Genomic DNA, 20,403 nt, shown 5'->3' with positions numbered 1-20,403 from the left:
TTGACCCTTTTTTTTCTTGTTAAAATTTCATGCATCATGCATTCTTCACACAAAATCATTTCAACTGTTGACCCGTAAGACATTAACACTGAATTACAAAAAGTGAATTACTCTTCTAGCACTTTAAGACGTTGTGTTGCAAGAACGTAAACAGTTATTTCCCTGTTGCTGTAAGTGAACACTGAGATATCTCTCAAGAAATACTTTTTCCCTAAACTGGCCACTTAAAACTATAGTGCGTAACTTGTGTTGCCCCCATGAGGAATTCTGAGGAATCACTACAACACTGCAGGCCCATCTACATGAGGTAAGCCTTTATTGATCGTGCATGGATTCTATCCTTCAGCTGTACGTCCAGGTTTTTAATTAGCGGTAGAATCAACAACTGGAACATTTATCGGGTGCTTCTTGAGATTTTTCTGAGCTCCTGAACCGTAACGACATTGATTTATATTAAAAAGTTACGCACTATAGCTTTAAGTGCAGACACAAACAGTTCAGAACAAGGATGGCACATTTGCCGTCCATATAAGACTCTCCTTCATACATCTTATATATTATTTTCGTTAAATTCTGAATGAGCTAGTTAGTTAGCGAGCAAATCTGATCCGATGTACGTCCTAGCTTATGCTTTGCTCTTGGCTTTCTTCTGCAGTCTGGTCCTGGTTGGTTCGGTGAGGACGAGCGGCTCCTGGATGACCATGGCGGGATACTTCCTCCCCAGCAGCTCCACCTCCACCTTCTGCCCCACAGAGCAGAGCTCCACGGGCAGGTAGGCGAAGGCCAGGCTCTGCTGGGAGCTGTAGCTGTACGCGCCGGACGTCGTGTTGCCAACCACCTGATGATAAAAAAAAGTGATTTGATTTTGATTTGATAATCTTTTTGCTTTTACAGGCTTTCATTGACAGTGCGGAGAGACAGAGATGAAATGGGGCAGAGAGGGGAATGACATGCAGAGAACGACCACAGCTGGACTCAAACCCTTGTTCTGCTGCTGCTGAGGACTGAGCCTCATGGGGGAAATTTATTTTGCATTCAGTAGCAAAAAATCAGTGTCATACAAGTGTGACTTATGGTTGAGCTGTAATATGGTAAAACCGTATCCCGGTCTATTTAAAAATAGCAGTGGTATACCTTTAATTAATATCCTGAAAAAGTCTGTGTGTAATAATAAATAAAAAAATACTTAAGTAAATGTGATTGTGTTTGTTTTTCGCCCAGCCCTTGTGTACGCACCTTTCCGTTGCACCAGATGGTCTCGTTGCCTTCGGGGTCGATATCGTCGGTATCCAGGGTGAGGTAGGAAAGCTTTCTTTTCAGACCCTTTGCCTTGATCTCCTGAAGGGCGGCTTTACCAATGAAGTCTGCAGGCTACACACACACACACACACACACACACACACACACACACACACACACACACACACACACACACACACAAACAAACAAACAAACAAACAAACACACACACAGTGTTTATTTTTGAACTTATTACTAGTTATAGGTAAAATTATAATGGAAAATAAGTAGTTAATCTATGAGACGAAGGCTTACCTTGTTCAGTTTGATGAAATATTCCAGTCCAGCCTCCAGAGGATTGGTGTCACAGTTCATCTGTAAAGATCGACAAGTACATTTTTATTTATTTGATATGGCCAGAGCTTGTAAATTAACATCAGAATCAAAAATATGATGTAAAAGTGCCTTCTTAATAAATAAAAAAACATATTTAAACATTTTAAATGTTCAATAAATAAAATTTTCCCACAAAGTTACCATGATGAAACTTTTTTTAAATTTTTTATATAAGATGAACTCATCAGCCCCCCCAAAAAATACTACTGCTGGCTATAGTGTTAGGTATGACATGAGAGTTATTATTATTATATATTATTATTATTATTATTATTATTATTATTATTATTATTATTATTATTATTATTATTATTATAGATTCGAACATCTTTGGCAAGAAAGTAAAACAGTGTGTGTACCTCAGCTCCCCAGCCTCTGAAGCCCTTCTCCAGTCTGAGCGAGCCCATGGCGTAGGTGCCAAAGTTGTCGATTCCTTCGTCTTTTCCTGCTTCCATGATGGCCTGGTACACAGCTGCCATGTGCTTCTGTTCAATGTACATCTCCCAGCCGAGCTCACCTAAACACACACACACGCAAGCAAGCACGCACGCACGCACGCACGCACGCACGCACACACACACACACACACACACACACACACAAACACAAAAGAAAGGACAAATAAATGTATCTTGAATCTTGAATATCCTGCTTTTTAAAGACTTTCATTAAAGTCTTAGCATTGCTAATGTACTGAAGTATTGATTTTTCTCACTTGGTTCAACCCAGTCGTTCCAATAAGACCAATACAACTGGACTACTTGTACCAGAACATTGTGTACAGTAACTTCTTCCATACATCGTTCATGCTTCAGCACCTGTGTATGAGATCCTGATGGCCCTCAGGGGAACGCCAGCCAGCTGGATGAGTTTGCAGTGAAGGAATTTGAATCCAGAATCGCTAAGATCCTCCTCCGTCAACTTCTGGAGAACTTTGCGTGAGTTTGGTCCAGCCACGCCCAACACTCCCATATCGTCTGTTACGTTGCTGATGTTAACGTCATATCCACCGTCTTCTGCCTCGGCCTCAATCCACCTGAGGTCAAATCAATAAATAAGACTTTTAGATTGTTATATCGTGTCAGTTAAGCATCATGTTGGGGGAAAATTAACAAAGACAGGGAAGAAGAAAAAGACTGCAAGCTTGTTAAAGGTGCACTATGTACCTTTAGGTGTCAGAGAAGTGTAACTTTGCTGAGATATATTCTAATAACTGAATAAACAAAGTTCAGTTTTAATGTAAGTGATCCACTGGCAAAGTTTCATGATATCTATAAGGTATGGATATCATATTCAACTGCAGTGTCGAACCTTAAAATACTTTTGAGTATTGAGTAAACGATCATAAAAAAAATAATTTCACTTATTGCCACATCTCAGGCTGATGCGACCTCCCTGAACTGTCCATCTGTAGTCCTGCTCAGTCACCACTAGATGGCGCCACTTAGCGGGAAACTGTCCCATGCCTCACTCAGACTGTGGTATATAGCGTTGGTGACAGTCTGGGATGTTATGGGCTGCCTTCGGATTGGAGCAACTGCAGGGGCGTTGTGTTAACAGCTGCCCAAAGGTTTAAGGTTTCTGCCGTATATAAAACGCGACTGTGAGAGAGTTTGAGTGAGCACAGCTTGAGGCTCAACTCTCACGTGGGTGTTTAAACGTAATGTACTCTGTGTTCACTGCTAAATGAATAATGAAAAGGTTTGTCTGTAGATGCATGAAAATGCTGCATCAAAACTGACATTTTATTTTTTTTATATCTTGTTCGTATTTAGTTTATTCTTTAAAAAAAACATATTTAATAACAAATAAGTGTCATCATGTGTTTGTTGTCTATGTCAATGCCATTTCTGAAGCTCTTTGTTTTCCACAGTAAGTCAGATGTAGCACTTCTTCTACGGCTTGGATGAACATCGAACTCTTTCAGTTAAGGAAATAACGACGACAGTGTTAGAGAATATCCCGTTTCTTAATAAAATTAAATCCATTTGCGATACTAGAGCTTTAAAGGTCTAGTGTGTAACTTTGAGTGTGAACATTTTCTAAGGTATATTCTCATAAATTAATAAACAAACTTTCCACACGGGGAAACTGGATCCCTAGAACACTGTTTGAAGTTAGAAAGCTTCCTAAAGACACTGTTTCACTGTTGCCGTTTACAGCAGCAGGGCCCACAGTTTGGTTTACAAACATATTCTAGTCTTACGTTTGGTTGCAGGTGCCTCAGAATAACTTTTGATGCATATAATGAAATAATGATTCAATACTAAGAATGACATTTAGAGAAAATGTGTTTTGTAAACGAACTACAGGCTCTGCAATTGTAAACACATTTGCCTCTTATTGAAACTGCGCAGTGCACCTTTAAGGGTGTGAGCAGTTTGATGGGTTTCACCTGAGGTCGTGGTTCTCGGAGCCAGAGCCTGTGATGAGTAAGAACTCTCCTGGTGACAGCTGGGTGATGGTCACCTCGGCAAAGACTTTCCCACTGGGAGTCAACATGTGGCTGATGTTAGTCAGGCCCACCTAGGAACACACAGGGCAGAGGGGAAGAGGGGAAGAGAGAAATGTATTCAAAATAAAGTACGTTTAAAAAAAAATCCATATTACACTTGTAATAATGTGGATAATAATCTTAAAATTCAAGATTCTAGTAGTCTGCCTTACAACGATCACAAAGATGCATCATTTGTGTTTTGCTTAATAGTTATTGATCTCAGACGCTCAAATCTGTCAATATCTTTCCAACTTTACCGCAGTCTCGGCCTATTGACTTTATTCTCCGCATTTCGACTTTATTCATAAAGTGCACAATGAAGTTCCCTGATTTCTTTCCCTCACCCGTGGCCCTAATACTCTTCGGTAGTTATACGATGCGTTTTGTGAGTAGAACCACTTGTGTAACAGCATGTGTCTTTAATTGGATTGTAACCATGGGACCATTAGGTTTTTTTTTAACTCCACTTAAACAGCTACAGCAGCAGGCAAACCATTCCCAATGATGTCAGTGAAGTCTTAATGTGTTTAATGGGCTCTACCTTGGGCATGGTGTTGGCAAACAGGCGATCCAGCAGCTTGTGGGAGTCCGTCCCCTTCACTATGAACTTGCCAAACGGCGAGAGGTCGATGACTCCAACGTTCTCCATCACCAGTTTACACTCTCTGCCCACCGGACCAAACCAGTTGGTGCGACGGAAGCTGGGCCTTTAATGCAAGATGAGGAAACAAAGCAAAGTTAGTAGGATTCATCCTCTGAAAACTGCAAATGTCTGTACCAAATTTCCAGGCAATGCATTCGTAACCCTGCGTTCCAATTCCTATAGTTTCTGCTATGTAGTATGGTAGAAAGAAGATTTAGGATGTCCCAATACTTGTGGTCAGATTTAGAATGCTTTGAAATTGAGATTTTTCGAAAAAATCTTGAAAAAATCTTCAATGTGTAGAGCATAAGAATGCAGCTTAATATACTTTACAAGTAAATGCCATGCAGTGATTTTGTTTGCTTCCTACGTTTGGAACGTAGGTTGCATTGAGTTACATTGTGATGTGTTCAAGCGCTGTTCAGTAAAAAATTGTATTTGGAGAAGGAAACTTCATTGTGATTAGTTCAATGAAATCTTGTAAAATGTGGTGATAGACGAGAAACCTAAACCAATAGGCTACATTTGAAGTAGACATAAGTATTACCCACAGTAATAGAATTTCAGGAAGGTATAAAAGGTATCAAAAATTGGATACTGGCCAACCCTACTGTGTGCTTCTTAAATAATGTTATGGTGTGTACTATATCCCATATCTTGCACATCGTACATTTTAATTGAATGCAGTCATTTATCCGCATGTGCTACAGAACATTTGCAGCTGTCCTGTCCTTTCAGTGAGGTATCTTAATGTGTATAATGCTTCTTTTGTGCCTCTGCGAATAGCTGGAGGAGCAGTTAAACAACGTGTGGTGGTGGTGAGCTCTCGTCTCTGTGCTAAACAAAAAAAAAATTTGGCACGACACTTTGTAAGAGAACATGTGTTTCCTCACATATATCTTCACCCCAGCAGAACATTGTGTCCTCAATTCCTTTATTCTGACAAGCATGCGACTATTTGTTACCCTATGTATGTGTGATACGGTATGTACAGAACGAGATGAATACAAAAGGGCCATCCCTATATTGGGGATGTGGTGCAAGAATATGTGACCGCTCAGTAATTAGACCATTGCAACAGCACTTAGCAGTTGATTTAAAAGCTGTATTGAAACAAAAGCTAAAACAATAGCTGTGGAACATTGTTTTAAAGTGTTAAGCTCTCCAAATGACAGCTATTGTTTGAGATCCTGTTCTTTTCAAAAGCGGCTAAGCTGATTTAAACTCGCATGGCGTACTGTGACAATTTATGTATTTATTTACTCATTTTATTATTTATATCTATTATTATTACCATGCGCGACTGGCAATTATCATCTCTTCTTAAAGCTACAGCGCGTAACTTTTTCATGCAACTGAATATCGGGTACATTCGAGACATCGCCACATGGGTTGACACAAAGTTGGTCTATATTTGCTGCTTTGAGCGTAGCCGGAGGATAGATTTGGTTGTTTCTCAATGATGTTATCTAGAATAACAGAACACCCTTCCTTTGAAATGAAGGCAAGCAATGGCATGATCCACACTCATATGAAACCACGCGCAGCATTCATATGACATGCTGAATGATCATGCGATTTCTAGTTATATAGAAAGGTAAGTATTTTGGGAAGCCTCCAAGTGTTAAGTCACATGCTATGTGTGAATCTGGAAAGGAGTGTATGTGGTTCACGATTAAACGTTTGAATAGGTTTTGGCTTTGAAACCTTGAATTTTAATGCAGTTTCAAACGATCCAGACCTCAAACCTGTCAACATTATAATCTGGATAATTTTTTAGTATTTACTAGCAGCTCTGCCAAGTGGATCCCTTACTTGTATCCTGTTTCATCTCCAGGTTTGTAGTAATAGTGAGGTTGTTCCCAGCCAGAGTGAAAGCCCATAGAGCCTTTGTCCTTCAGCGTCTCGTAAAGCGCGCCTTTACGTATGGTCGGTCGACCCTCGAATCGTTCCTCTTTAGGGTAACCGACTAGAGAGACAGAAAGAGCACGGGAGAGATAGCAAAGTGTTCATTGATGCTTAAAAGATAAAATAATTGAAAATTAGCAGCGATTTTTGAGAAAGCTTGTTGACAAAATCACTCTTTGTCAAGATGAGTGAATATTTCCTCACGATCCGCCACCTGATCAGGAAAAAAGCATTGTGCTAATACACAGCCTAGGCTCTGTAAACTGGTCCAAACTGGACAAAGGGGTCCCACCATAGCTAGCAACATGACCGTTTACAGAGCCCAGGCTGTGTATTAACACTGGATTTTTTTTCAGTGCGCACACAGTACGTACAGGTAGTGGATTGTTAGGATAGATTCACTGATTTTGACAAAAAGTGATTTTGACAACAAATGGAATGGCTGACTCCAACTTTAAATAAAAAACAGGCTAAGTCCAATATCTGCGAGAGTGTCTTGTATTTTTCTTACCCACATTGTTGAATCCATAAGACTCTCTTGCCTTGGCGCACATGAAGGGAATGTCGGCCCATGTGCCGTAGCGGTTCGGGTCACATTCTATCAGGTCGTAAGGAGGTTCTCCAGTCCGGATCCAGTCACTCAGGAACTTACCGATACCACCAGCATGGATCACTCCGTACCTGCAAACAGCACGAGGTTTAGACGTTAATTCAATCATCTTTCTAATGATACAATGTGTATCTGTTTAAAGCCTCTGGAAAGCTGGTCTAAAATAGGAGAAAATCTATAGCCCCTTTTACACAGCCAGTGAAAGCCGGGAATATGCCGGCCTTTCGGCCCTCCCCCCAGCTGTGTAAATGCGACAGTTGCGGAACGAGGGAAGAAAGGTGCGAGTGATCGTTCCGGGAATTTTACTACCTCGGGGGGTAGTAAGATTCCCGACACGATCAGTTCCGCCTCTCTGTTTAAATGCTCCAGCTTGTTGATGCGGAACAGGGGGGCGTTTGACGTTCCATAGTCTACGTTCTAAACATGCGACCATGTTAGCAGTTGAAGGACGTGTGTTTAACATTAACCACGGCGGCCTGATGTCCCGTAAAAATCACCAAATAAAAGGAACGGTGTATAATCTAGCTGATCATAAGGTCCGTTGCTCAATCCAAACCCCCGCGCTTCATTTTGCAGAGTGTATGAGTCTATTTCTGCCCAGGAGAAGTTGTACAATGGAAAGCTAGGCTAGGCTAAGTAAGGGATAAAGTATAGCGAACGGGTCACTTGCTAGAAATAAAGACCGCGCGTCGGGCTCTTGTTCAGCTTGAAGGTCGACCTAGTAACGGGGGAATAGTCTGCTCGCCCCGCTAGACTGTCTGCTTCAGCTGACTGAAGGCTCCGGCTCAGCTGTTAGCCACAGAGCTACTGTTTTGCTAACACATTCCGCCGCCGCTATTATTATCCTAAGTCTGAGCGTATATCCACACTTTATTTCTGTCTACAGTAACGTGACTTCACACACTGTGTGTATGTGTATGTCTGATTGGCAGATCGCTGCCCTCACAAAGAGACTCGCTCACAACCAACCTGTCACACACACACACACACACACACACACAGAGGTGAAGCGGTCGGATTGATTTAGTCAGTTTGGTTAACTGTCCCAGTGATGTTGGACTCAGCGCGTAGCGAGATCAACTGGCACATCGTGGGGACAGTAAAATACGGCCCTCTTACTGCAAGCTCCAGCACTTCTGCTCTCAATTCACCGGCCATTGTTGTTGTTGTAAAGCAGCTGACCGGCGCGGCGCTAAATGTTTACGTCATACCTGACGCTGTTTACAAGCACCTCTTACATTCCGGAGCGCTGTGTAAAAGGGACTACTGATGCGCCAGCAGGCCGGCGTTGCTTGGTTCTGTGTAAATAACACAGAAGCAAGCAAAGCCGGCATATTGGAGTGATGTTGTTCCGTCAATATGCCGCAATCTCTGTGTAAAAGGGGCTATTGATATCAAAGACAGGTGTGTTAATGAAAATAAATGTTCATAAATGTGATACACATGGGCAAAGAAAATAGCTGTTTTTCTGTCTAGTTCGTTTGACAGGACTAGGTGGGCGTGGGCGTATCCAACGGTGTCCTAGGCAACAGTCATTGTTTCTATAGAACTTTTGGGCAGAGAACTGCAGTGATTGGTTCAAAGTACATATTGTGTCATAAGAACCTGAGCACAGCCACACCTCATCAAAATCAATTTTCTGTAAAGTTAACCATACTTAAATGACAATATCTTTCATTTGGATTAATTAATATGCCTAACTTTTTTCAGATGCTTACTATCATGCAACTTAACTCTCCAAATTACATAGTAAGAAGGATGTTGTGGAATGTGGGTTTACAAGGGCAAACCATTCTCCATCTTACACACTTACCCAAAGCCAATGGCGGTCCAGTAGTTGCGGGCGCCCTGGTGAGGCCCGACCATAGGCAGCAGGTCAGGGGTATACGTGATTGGTCCAGACACGATGTTGATGATGTCAGCGGTCTTCAGAACGGGGACCATCTCCATGGCCATCTCAACGTGCTCCATTATACGGTCCAGGTCCGACTCGAACAACTCCTTACCGAAACCTGCAGGAGACAGACAGAGAGAGATGTGTAACCTACAAGAAGAGCAATACCATGAAATGCTGTCATTTTCCTATCGAAGTCTAAAAAATAAAAATGTTGAGGATTTGGACCTATTTGATTGAGTATACTGTATTGAACTTTCAATTTTCCAGACAAATTATCAATATAATTCGACCTATGATATGGACATCTAGTTGCAGCAATATCGATACTATGTGAGATGATGAGAAACTTAGCCCCCCCCCCCCCAAAAAAAAGGAAGAGCAAAAGCATGCATTCAGAATATACTGTAAACGTGTTAAAATATACCTGGAGGAACGCCATCTCTGACCCAGGAGTCTTGTAGTACCATCTTCTCCATCTTCTCGTAGGGACCAAACAGCAGGCCGTCTCTCTCCTGGCGCAGGTAGTAAGAGCCCTCCAGGTCCCTGATGACAGGCAGCTCCGTCTTCAAGGCCTTCACCTCGGGAACCGTCGCCGTGACTACGTACTGGTGATGCACGGGGATGGTCGGGTGGTCGAACCCGATCAACTGGCCCACCTCACGCGCCCAGAATCCTGGAATACAAACAAAAAATGGTTTTCAACATTCAAATACAACTTTATTGGGGGCGCTCGTGGTGTAATGGTTAGAGGACCCGCCCCATAGAGGCTCAGTCCTCTTCACAGCAGACCACGGGTTAGAATCCGGCCCGTGGTCGTTCTCTGCATGTCATTACCCTCTCTGCCCCATTTCATCTCTGTGTCTGCTAACTGTCTAATAAAGCATAAACATGTCAAACTTTATTAATCCCACTAGGGTAAATTGGTTATGAACAGCAGATTGCCTTATATACAGAACACATGTCAGTGTCACACATGAAATCATACAGATACACCAAAGAGCTTAGATGTGGAAGGAAATTATTAATACATATATTGGTTAGAAGTTCAGTACACCTGGTCATTATTTCTTGTACAATGCTATCTACCCATGAAGAATCCTAGCTAGCCTCCCTTCCTCCGGTAACTCCCTTTCTCCCTTTTCCCAGCGCCCTTGTTTGATGTTTTTGTTTCACATTCTCGTATTTTCAAGAAATTATACACTAATTAAAACATACTTATGAATATTATATTCCATTTTTACCAATTCTGTTCTGAAAAACATCAACATATTCTACACACTACACCTTTAAAGCAGATATAATTGTAAAGAAAGCAAATAAACACATTTTCCATAACGTCAAGCTACTACTGTCCTACTTCCAATGTACCAGTCTTTTCGGCGAATGGGCTGGTACAGTACATTATGTTATTTCCATGTTTTACTGGGTCTTTGATAAAGACGTTATGTCTCCTTGGGGACACATAAAGACGAATGAATGGATCGTTTTGTTTGAAAGAAGTTACTCCCCCTGCTACGCCCCTCTCTCACCATTTGTTAGAAAGGCAAAAGTGGATATGTTTCCACTTGTAAACAGAAGGCACTTACTGAGGTGTTTTCCACTTTTAACGGTGGAACACTTATACCACCTGAGACTACCTATCAGATCATGTTTAGACTTTCCAACAGGTTTTCAATCAATTTGATTGTATATTGGCAGGGCTGTACGCTTATTTTTTTAGGTGGTAGCACTGGTGCTAGCAAGCAAAAAAATTCAGTAGCACAAAAATAAATTTGGTAGCACACAAAGTATGATTGAAAACTTGCATAACCTTAACCCTTGCATTTCGCTCTAATTACCTTTGAGCATGTCATCTTGGTCTCATTTGAGATTCTCAACTCATATTATATCCTAGTGTGTGTAGTAATAATTATGGAAAAATGAATAGGGGTGCACTGATTGCAATTTAGAAAAAATAATCTAACCTGCCAATTGCTTCTGTTAATTAAAACCAAACTTTAAAACATTAAACATAGCCTATTAAATAAATAAGTATACATATTGGTACAATTTAGGATACATTAGGCCTAAATAGGTTGTTGTGAATGTGTTGGGAGTAGCTTTTCAGTGGCTTATTTAAAACTTTGTAAATAGACTAGGCTACTGTTGACTGCTCGCTGCAGCTGAATGAGTTGCCTTTCAAGCTAGAAAAAAGCGCTAACTTCCTGTTCTTACCGGCTTCAAAATAAAAGTCAACTCACGTTTGGCTAGTAACAGGCTTTTAATGTGAAGGCGCACAGGAAATGCTCTGTTTGTACACGCGCTAACTTAACTGCGGTAATGTGCCGTCTCCTTCCGGTAATTGCCGTTGGTGAAGTTTTTATAGGTAGAATCGCTGCACGAGCACAGATCGCGAGGACACATATCTTTCACCAGCCAAAGTGAAGGGTGGACTCAATAACTTACTTGCCTAAGACTCATTTACCCGCAGTGTTAATGTAGAGCCCTCTAAGCAGTGTTGTGCAGCGCTCCTCTGTGTTTCAAAGACAGCCTCTCCTCATTATCAACCTGTCGCATGAGTGCGAATGGATTTGTATTCATCATCGCACGTGATCAATTTCAGTAGCAAATGCGATCAAAACTGTCGCACTGTACAGCCCTGATTGGGATATACTGTTACATTACAAATAAAAAAACACATGTCCTTTTATAACATTAACAATGACGTTGCACTGAGGTAAGGGCAGAACATTCATTGATTAAAACCTCAATACTTACTTAGACAAATTTAAATCTCTGCAGTAAATGAGATTCTTGGTAATTTGGGTGAACCAACCCTTTTAATGAGAACGTTTTTAACTGACTATTTCTTTTTTTTAAATATACAGTTCTGGGGACATGCACTATCCTGTGACTTTAAGGTTGATTTAAAAATATGTTCTCCTAGGATTAGCCAATGCAAACATTCAGAAATAAGCACACAACCATCTACAAACATAGAAATACAAAAAATGTGGACGAAAGTGATAAAATGCGACAGCACTGATTTAGTGTCAACCACAGAGTAGTGAACACTATTTCAAGAGAAGAACATTTTGAAATCAACACAGGAATTTCCTTTTCTATCAACCTGGTATTTGCAAAATACAGAAAAACGCCTATACAAATCGATAATTAAAGTGGTATGGTTACATAAAAAAGGTTAACAAGTGCATGTACAATGTGCACATCGGTTTAAACTGTTAAAAGGACACCTAAACCACATTGTCAAGTCAAATTGCCAACATTTGTAGGTGTTTTGCTATGTCACAAGTACTCTACAGTGGATAACTGTGGATGCTAATGGCACTAAAGACAGCAGTTTAAGCCACTCCACAGATATGATGTGTTTTGCAGCTGTAAGTGTGACATGTGAACTCAATCAAGATCAATGTGGACCTTGTGCAAACTCAGCTTCATTGAACTGGAATGTGAGTCCAGAGCTCATTGGATCTGTTGCTATCTTCAGCTCTGTGATGCAATCGAGCAAACCTTAAAAAACACTGCTCAATACATTAAACTTAAAAAAGGTGCAGTTCACCATAGCTAGGATCATGCCCATTTACAGAGCCTAGGCTGTGCATTAACCCTGGATTTTTGAGCGCAGACAAAGTACGTACAGGTAGTAGATCAAGTGGAGATATTCACTGATTTTGACAAAAAAGGTGATTTTGACGCCACACATTCTCCAGAAATCGCTGACTAAACCCACTAATTGAAATACATTATATTTCAAATGGTGTAAATCAGTTTAAACTGCATGCAAGTCTGGAGTGAATTAACATTGCAACATTAAATTATATGATGCATGTGCTCCATATGTGAACGTTATGTCATGGTGAGGGAGGGAGGAATGGTGTGTGCGTGTGTGTGTGTGTGTGTTAATGTGTGTATGTGTGTATGTATGTGTGTGTGTGTGTGTGTGTGTGTGTGTGTGTGTGTGTGTGTGTGTGTGTGTGTGTGTGTGTGTGTGTGTGTGTGTGTGTGTGTGTGTGTGTGTGTGTGTGTGTGTGTGTGTGTGTATAAACACAACTTCTAGATAAAAAAAGGTCCCAGGCAGTTTAGACAGGAGCTGGGCTGCACACAGGAGCGATTCACTGAGTTACCCAGGAATACAGATGAATGGCGTCAACAAACTCACGGGGATAAAACAACCTTTGGAACAAGCCCTGCTGTGTCCACATCAGCCACACTATTAAGACTACTTGTTTCTCTATGTGTTAATAAGCAGGCCAAAATTAGCTAAATAAAAATGGGTAGGGCCTACTTATAGCCTCCTACTACTTTGAAACGATTTTGAAGATGCAAAATCAATTTGAGGCTGAATTTATTTGAAATGATAGATATAATTTAATTTTTTTTAGTTTTTTTTTTACTTAGCAAACCTATTGAGCAAGCGGGCAGAAAGTTTAAACACTTAAATATAATTAAGATTACAGTAAAAGTTATGGATAAATGGGTAAAATCACTTAAATAAACTTAACTGTGGACAGTAGTTTAAATAGCCATGTAAAAGCACTGGATAAACGTTTAGAACATCTAGGCTCTGCTATTCAATGTAGTAGCACAAATGCATACTTTACAAAACCGACCTACACTGCATGAAAACAATACATTTTTATAATTATAAAAATAATCACCGTAATAAACAATATCAAATGGGTCATTATTAGTTGGAGCGGAGTTGCATTTGATTCGCCATAGTTTGATTTGCAACGGTGAAAATATTTGAGTGAGAAGAAGATATTTTGGATGTAGATTTTGGCTGGGGGAAAAGTGGTCAATGCTTTGGATAAGGCAATGTGGGGGCAGCAGTAGAAAAATGGGAGAGATAGGCCAGAGCACTCCTATGTTAAAAAATAAATAAAAAATGGCCTTGAATGAGAAGAGAGAAAGTTTATTTAAATATATTTGGCGTTATGTAACCTCAACCAAACTGCTGCCTGCTGTGGGTAATGGGGTTTTAAACAATGTGTGCACAATGCATTTAAAAACTGACTGAGGTTACTGTTGGGATACTGTTTTGGAAGGAGGTTCTCTTCCTTTACAATGTGGTGATTTTCAAGGTTGGATATTAAACTAGCTGCTTTTACAATGGGGTTATTTCTGCAGCCTGCAAATACAGCCTGCAGCTTTTTTTTTAAATCACATGAAAATTTCACATAAAAAAAGTGACACATAAGTGACCATGAGTGTGCAAACGTTTGCGGTTGTACTTACAAAATGTTAACGTACTGCGAGACATACATTTCATGCAAATAAACACACAGGTGTGATATCTCTGGCTTTGGCATTTAAGTCCCCTGGAAACAAAAAAAAAACTGCAACAAAATAAGCTAAAAAAGAGGAGTGCATGTGTTGCTGCTTCAAGATTGGATGAAACCTGAACCGTTGGCTTGTTTGGATTGGCTGTCAGACAGGCCAGCAGCCAGGGACCTCAACACAATCTGGCTTCAACCAGAGTACAGAATGTGCAAATTCAGGGAGAAAAGTATGGAGCAAGAAGAAGATGAGAACCAACCGTAAAAGATTGTGTTCCGGAGTTTTTTTTCTTTTTGTTAACAATCTAATGCTGGGGGAGCATTTTAAGGGACAATTTGTGCATCGCAGATATAACATGCACACGTACTGTTTGAGCATTGTGGTACATCCGTTTTACTGTATTTATAAGAGTTGTACTGCAGTTGCTTGTCTATTTTATTTCAATTTAACATGATTGACGTTTCTGCAGAAAAAAGGCAACTAAGTACAAATATGCATGACATAATATTGCTATATGTCTACAGAAGAGGACAGACATGAACCAGATTCCTATACTCGTAAACAAGCGACTATTTGCCAGAACAATCTCCCCAGAACTGGTATGACCCAGATCAAACCAAAAAGCTAACTTCCCTGAACTCTGCGAGCATTGGTCTGTGTGGGCAAAGGTCAGCTGAGGTCCACAGATAACGTGGTTTTATAGAGTAGGGACTGCCGGCTGTGTCCGTAATGCATTGTGTGTTAAATTCAGCAGAAATTGTGAGGAAGATTGTGTCCGAGTCATTTACCTAAAGGTGCACTATGCAGTTTCAGGAGAGGGGGATTTGACTCTATATTCATACAGCAATCACTTAAACAGTGTGCACAGTTCATAACACAGGTCTCCCAGTCATTCCACAGTAATTGCCAGATCAAATTTTGAGTATCCCGCTCGTTTTTATCCAATCAGGAGACAGTGAGCTATAAAGTGTCTCTGTGCCCGTGAACGATGACTCACTGCTTTCTATCGCGGCACTATCTGACGAAGACGGCTGCATGATCATGTGGTGGTGACGTAGGAAGCTAGTTTAAAAACGACCATATCACTTACTGAACCTTTAAAAATACAAGTACAAACCTGTTGCGTTGACAATGCGGTTGGCGCGGATGGTCCCGTGTGGAGTCAGGACGTCCCACTTGCCGTCTTCGGTGGGGCTGAGGCCGGTGACGGGGGCTGGGTTGTAGATCTGGGCTCCGTACATACGAGCTCCAGCAGCCAGAGCCATAGTCAAAGAGTAGGGGTCAATGTGGCCGTCTCCTGGGGTGTACAGGCCCGCCAGCACCTAAACACATGGAGAAAAACATTCATATAACAACAAATACTTTATCTTAATTAAAATACTAATCATTATTGATGGTGTGAAAGTGACCTTTAAGTCTTAAGGATGCAATGTTCATCACTGTAGACATAGTATCCAATCAGATTGAACTGGGTGACACCAACAACATATCGACAAATGTTACTTTTTTTTTAGTTTCTAACTCATGATAATGAGTATGTTTATTCATACTGTAGCAAGTGTGAAAATAAGCAGGTCTATATTTAAATAGGAGATGAAGCCAAGTTGATAAGTGGCTACCGGACCATTTTGTGTACATACCCGTTTACAGAGCCTAGGCTGTGTACTACTAACACAAGCGGTTCGTGAGGAGTTATTCATCAACAACACAGACAAAAAAGGGATTTTGACAATAAGCATTCTCCAGAATCGGCAACTCCAACTTTAAATCATTCAGGTAGTGCTAAACCAGGTTTGAGATTGTAGAAGTTGAAATATTTTTTATAGGAGAGATGTTTACATAACACTTTCCACTTTTTTTCACATTCTTTGTAATAAAAAAAAACAGTGGTGTTAGGTGTGAGGTTGCCACGGTTCCTATACAGACCTTTTCTATATTGAGCAGAGGGAAGAGTTCATGGACCCTCTCTGGGGTGATCATGTACTGTTCGGTGACGTGCCAGTGTGTGCGGGTCATCTGGTATTTCATCTCGTCTACGCGAGCCTGTGTGGAGGCGATGCGCACACTGCCGGGCTGATGGAAGCCAACAGCCTATGGGGGAAAGAATGACAATATGGACCAAATGTTACCAAAACACTTTTTTTTTAAATCATTGTTTGGCATTTTCATCGCATTATTTGATTTGAGACAAAGATGATTTTTTTTCCTCTGATGATCATAAAAGTGGAAGAATGAACTCAAACTAAAAGTTCCCCGGAGCACCTTTAAAAATCTTCCATTCAACATGTCTACAAACAAACTAGATAACAATAACCTCTAGGATCAATTGGAAATATTACATGGCGGAAAAAATGGAAAATTAAACTTTTAACTAGACCTGGGTTCTATAGTTGAACATATTTAATAAACACCAAAATACACAGGTGTCACAATATGGATGTTCATTTCACTGTCATGTATTATGTCATGTATAATGTGGGCACATGTAAAATAAAGAAACTTCAGTCACTTCAAAAAAATGTAAATAAAACTTTACTAACACAAATACACCTTGCACGCTTTAAGTATAGAAAGTAAACCGGGGAACCTCACCTGCCCAGTTTCAGCCTCCAGGCTCTCGTATAACTTGCAGCTGTCATAGTGGACTTTCTTCAGGTTGATGCCTGGATGGTAGTATGTCGTCAAACCAGCCTGAAATACCAAATAAAACAATCAACCATGATGCATTATAAGAACATAGCTTAATCTCATTACAACTGCTTTAACGGGATTCCTGGGAGCAGTGGGTCAAACGCTGTAACCACAACACTGATATTGTATCCCCTTTAAAGTTGATATGGTTGATGAGAAAGCAAACAGTTGCTTAATATTTACACATCCAGCGGATACAGAGCAACATTAAATTGAATATTTATTATAGCAGCTTAAATCACGCATTCAAGCTTTTTAAATACAAATATTAAACAGTCTATAACATAGAAAAAGAGGCAAAAAGACCCAAAAACATGCAACCCATCTAATATATTTGTCTATATGTGTGAGTGTCCGTGTGGCAACTTGTCTAGAGTTGAGACTGTACCTCTGTCTCTCACCCTGATGTATGTTAGGGCCGCCCCGACAGATGAAAAGGGTAACACGTCAAACGCATATAAATAGCATTACAGGGAAGTGTTTGTGAGTGAATGAGTGAGTGAGAGGAAGGTGCAGCAGCCAAGACCACAAATTCCTTGAAACCTTAGAACAGCTGCCGGGCCCGATGGGTAAAATGCTTCTGCTACGGCTATCGAGGAAGAAGCTCTCCGTACACGTGCGTTAAATGACCACTTTGAATGAGTGGCCTGGCCCAAATATCTGATTGACAAACTCATTTTTAAATACAAAAGTTTATAATCATCTACAAAATGCAATATTTGGGTTTTTAACTGTGTACCAGACACAATAAAACAATTTAATGACAACACTTTACTTAACTGTCAGATTAAAGGTGGAGTCAGCGATTCTGAAAAAAGTTTTTGTTGAAATTTGGACTGCACCTTTAACTAATGATGGTAATAGATCTTCATTTTCACATTTTCAACCATCGTCCACCTTCCTATTCTCTGTATTCATGAACCTTGTGACCGTTCTGATCAACACTTAAAGTTATAGTGCGTAACTTCTGCCGCCCCCCCCCCCCCCCCCCACCATGAGGAATTCTGGGTAAATACAAGAACACTGTGGACACCAGTTTCTAAACGATGCCATACTGTGTTACACAGAGAGAATTTTGTGGAGCTGATGGGCCTAATCAGCTTTGTGTCAACGATGGCTTGAATGTAAACGATATTCCTTCATGTGAAAAAGTTACGCACTATAGCTTTAAGAACATCAACATGGACTTTAGACGTACAGCGTGCCAGGTGGACCCGGCCGTCAGCTCAGACTTCTCCAGTAGAACCACGTCCTTCATGCCGCCTTTGGCCAGGTGGTAGGCGATGCTGGCGCCCACACACCCCCCACCGATGATCACCGTCTCTGCTGTGTCCTTCCACCTCTTACCCAAGACTGTGGAGCCTGTGGAGCCATCGCTGCAGAGTGGCAAAGGAAATACATATCATTAAACGTATAGTCTATTGTTATATTAAGTCAGTGATTCTGGAGAAGGCTTGTTGTCAAAATCACTTTTTTATCAAAATCAGGGAATATCTCATCACGATCCGCTACCTGTATTTACCGTGTGTGAAAAAATAATTGGTTTTAATACACAGCCTAGGATCTATAAACTGGTATGTAAGCAAATAGTAGCTAAACAGAGCGGTCTCACCTTTGCTAGCAACATGCCCATTTACAGATCCTAGGCTGTGTATAACCACTGTTTTTTTTTCCATTGCACGCGGTACATACAGGTAGTGGATTGAGAGGAGTTATTCACTGATTTTGACAAAAAGTGATTTTCACAACAAGCATTCTCCAGAATCACTGACTGCACCTTTAATGTAACGCCCAGCTCCAACATCAACAGGCTGTTTACAATGTGAAACAGCAGCTGCCACCACAGCTGACATGCTGCACTCACCATGTGTGTGACCATATGTGACCTGATAAGCACCACGTTGACTTAAAGACTTTATGATTTAACTGTTCTGCATTATGACGCCTTAAGCATGAATCAATCAGCTGTTACGCGCAGTGGCTATTTCATAACGTCATTAATGACCGAACGCGCGTGCACACATTAGAGAAAGTGAACCGATCTCACCTCTGTTCAGCGTGTTTCCTTGACGTGCAGCAGATGGTCCGGGTGGCTCCTCGACACGCAGCCAAATCTCTCCGCAAATTAAAGTTTATTAATTTTAATATCCGCGACATAACTGCGGCTATATCTACACAAAACAACAACTATGAACTAACTATGGTAAAGTTGCACCACGTCAAAGCATAAGCAGCCCCCCACTTTCTCGCGGGACCCCTGTACTGGTGCCGTGTGTAGTTACAAATATCCCAATTTTACGCAGACAGGCGCGTTGGTTGGCACCACGCCCCTAACAACAGGTCCAAGTCAGGACGAAACTTTACCCAGGTCAGTCCTAAGGCAAGTTAACACTTTGAGCGTCTCCATGACCCCGAATATAGGCTACACACAGATCACAAATCCCTTCAAAAGATTTGGAAGTGGTTTAAGAAAGTTTAATTATTTATGTATATTAATATGAAATGAAAACTCAATTAATTTAAACGCATTAAGAAGTTATGAGGCTACATATCTTTCTGCTAAGCAGGTGCAATGTTAATCACATTTACCATGTAAATTAGTGCAGTGGTTTTCAAAAATCATTTGTAACCTTTTGTACAGTGTAATACAAAAGGCCAGTGCACACCTGGATTTATCTCACGGTACACACCATTTGTGAACCACTGGATAAGTGTGTTAACCCGGTAATATTTGCTGATTTAAAGTTAGTTTTGCAGGAATTTGATCTTAAAGTAAAGTATTTGACATATAGATAATTTGTTGGATCATGTAGGTTAACTTATGTGAAATGTAAACCGTTGCAGCACAGCCTCTAACCCACCTGGATCAGCTGCAGCCGGTTTGAACTGGATTTTTATCTCCACAATTGGTTTATAGCAGCACTGCAAACCATAACCAAATGTATTTCTAACCAAGACCAAAGCAAAATATGTCAACAGATCATTGGATAAGACTTGGTGGACTTAGCAAGGAGCAAAAGTAAATGTGGCGTTAATGAGTTAGTGAGTGAAGCAAACATGGTGTCCTGGATTAAACTATACAGTTACACAACAGCATGTGGAGTGTGTTAGCGCTGCCACTAGCACATGCTGCACTGTTTACTTTAAGCACTTCTTCTGTTATCTCATCTTTTTCTGTATTTGATGGTGTTTTCTGTATTTGGTTCAATATGTTTGGTGACATTTTCTGTATTAAAGCTATA

At 40.7% G+C, this 20,403-nt stretch overlaps 1 protein-coding gene across 1 annotated transcript; it reads right to left on the bottom strand.

The window, feature by feature from the left end:
- Positions 1 to 12: 12 nt before the first annotated feature.
- Positions 13 to 19,318, bottom strand: dmgdh (dimethylglycine dehydrogenase; the record flags this gene model as incomplete). The annotated part of the gene is made up of 16 exons (XM_080046580.1): positions 13 to 838; positions 1,237 to 1,371; positions 1,555 to 1,614; positions 1,995 to 2,152; positions 2,454 to 2,671; positions 4,031 to 4,161; positions 4,674 to 4,839; positions 6,591 to 6,744; positions 7,195 to 7,364; positions 9,107 to 9,305; positions 9,615 to 9,863; positions 15,588 to 15,792; positions 16,397 to 16,561; positions 17,063 to 17,161; positions 18,360 to 18,537; positions 19,209 to 19,318. The coding sequence occupies 16 exons, from the start codon at positions 19,316 to 19,318 to the stop codon at positions 626 to 628; spliced, it is 2,610 nt and encodes an 869-aa protein (XP_079902706.1). The 3' UTR covers positions 13 to 625.
- Between the last annotated feature and the right edge of the window lie 1,085 nt (positions 19,319 to 20,403).

Source organism: Ammodytes marinus (assembly GCF_949987685.1).
Source record: "Ammodytes marinus genome assembly, chromosome: 18".
Lineage (NCBI taxonomy): Eukaryota > Metazoa > Chordata > Actinopteri > Uranoscopiformes > Ammodytidae > Ammodytes > Ammodytes marinus.
Note: the sequence above shows the minus strand (reverse complement) of the source record. Positions and strands in the feature narration are given on the sequence as shown.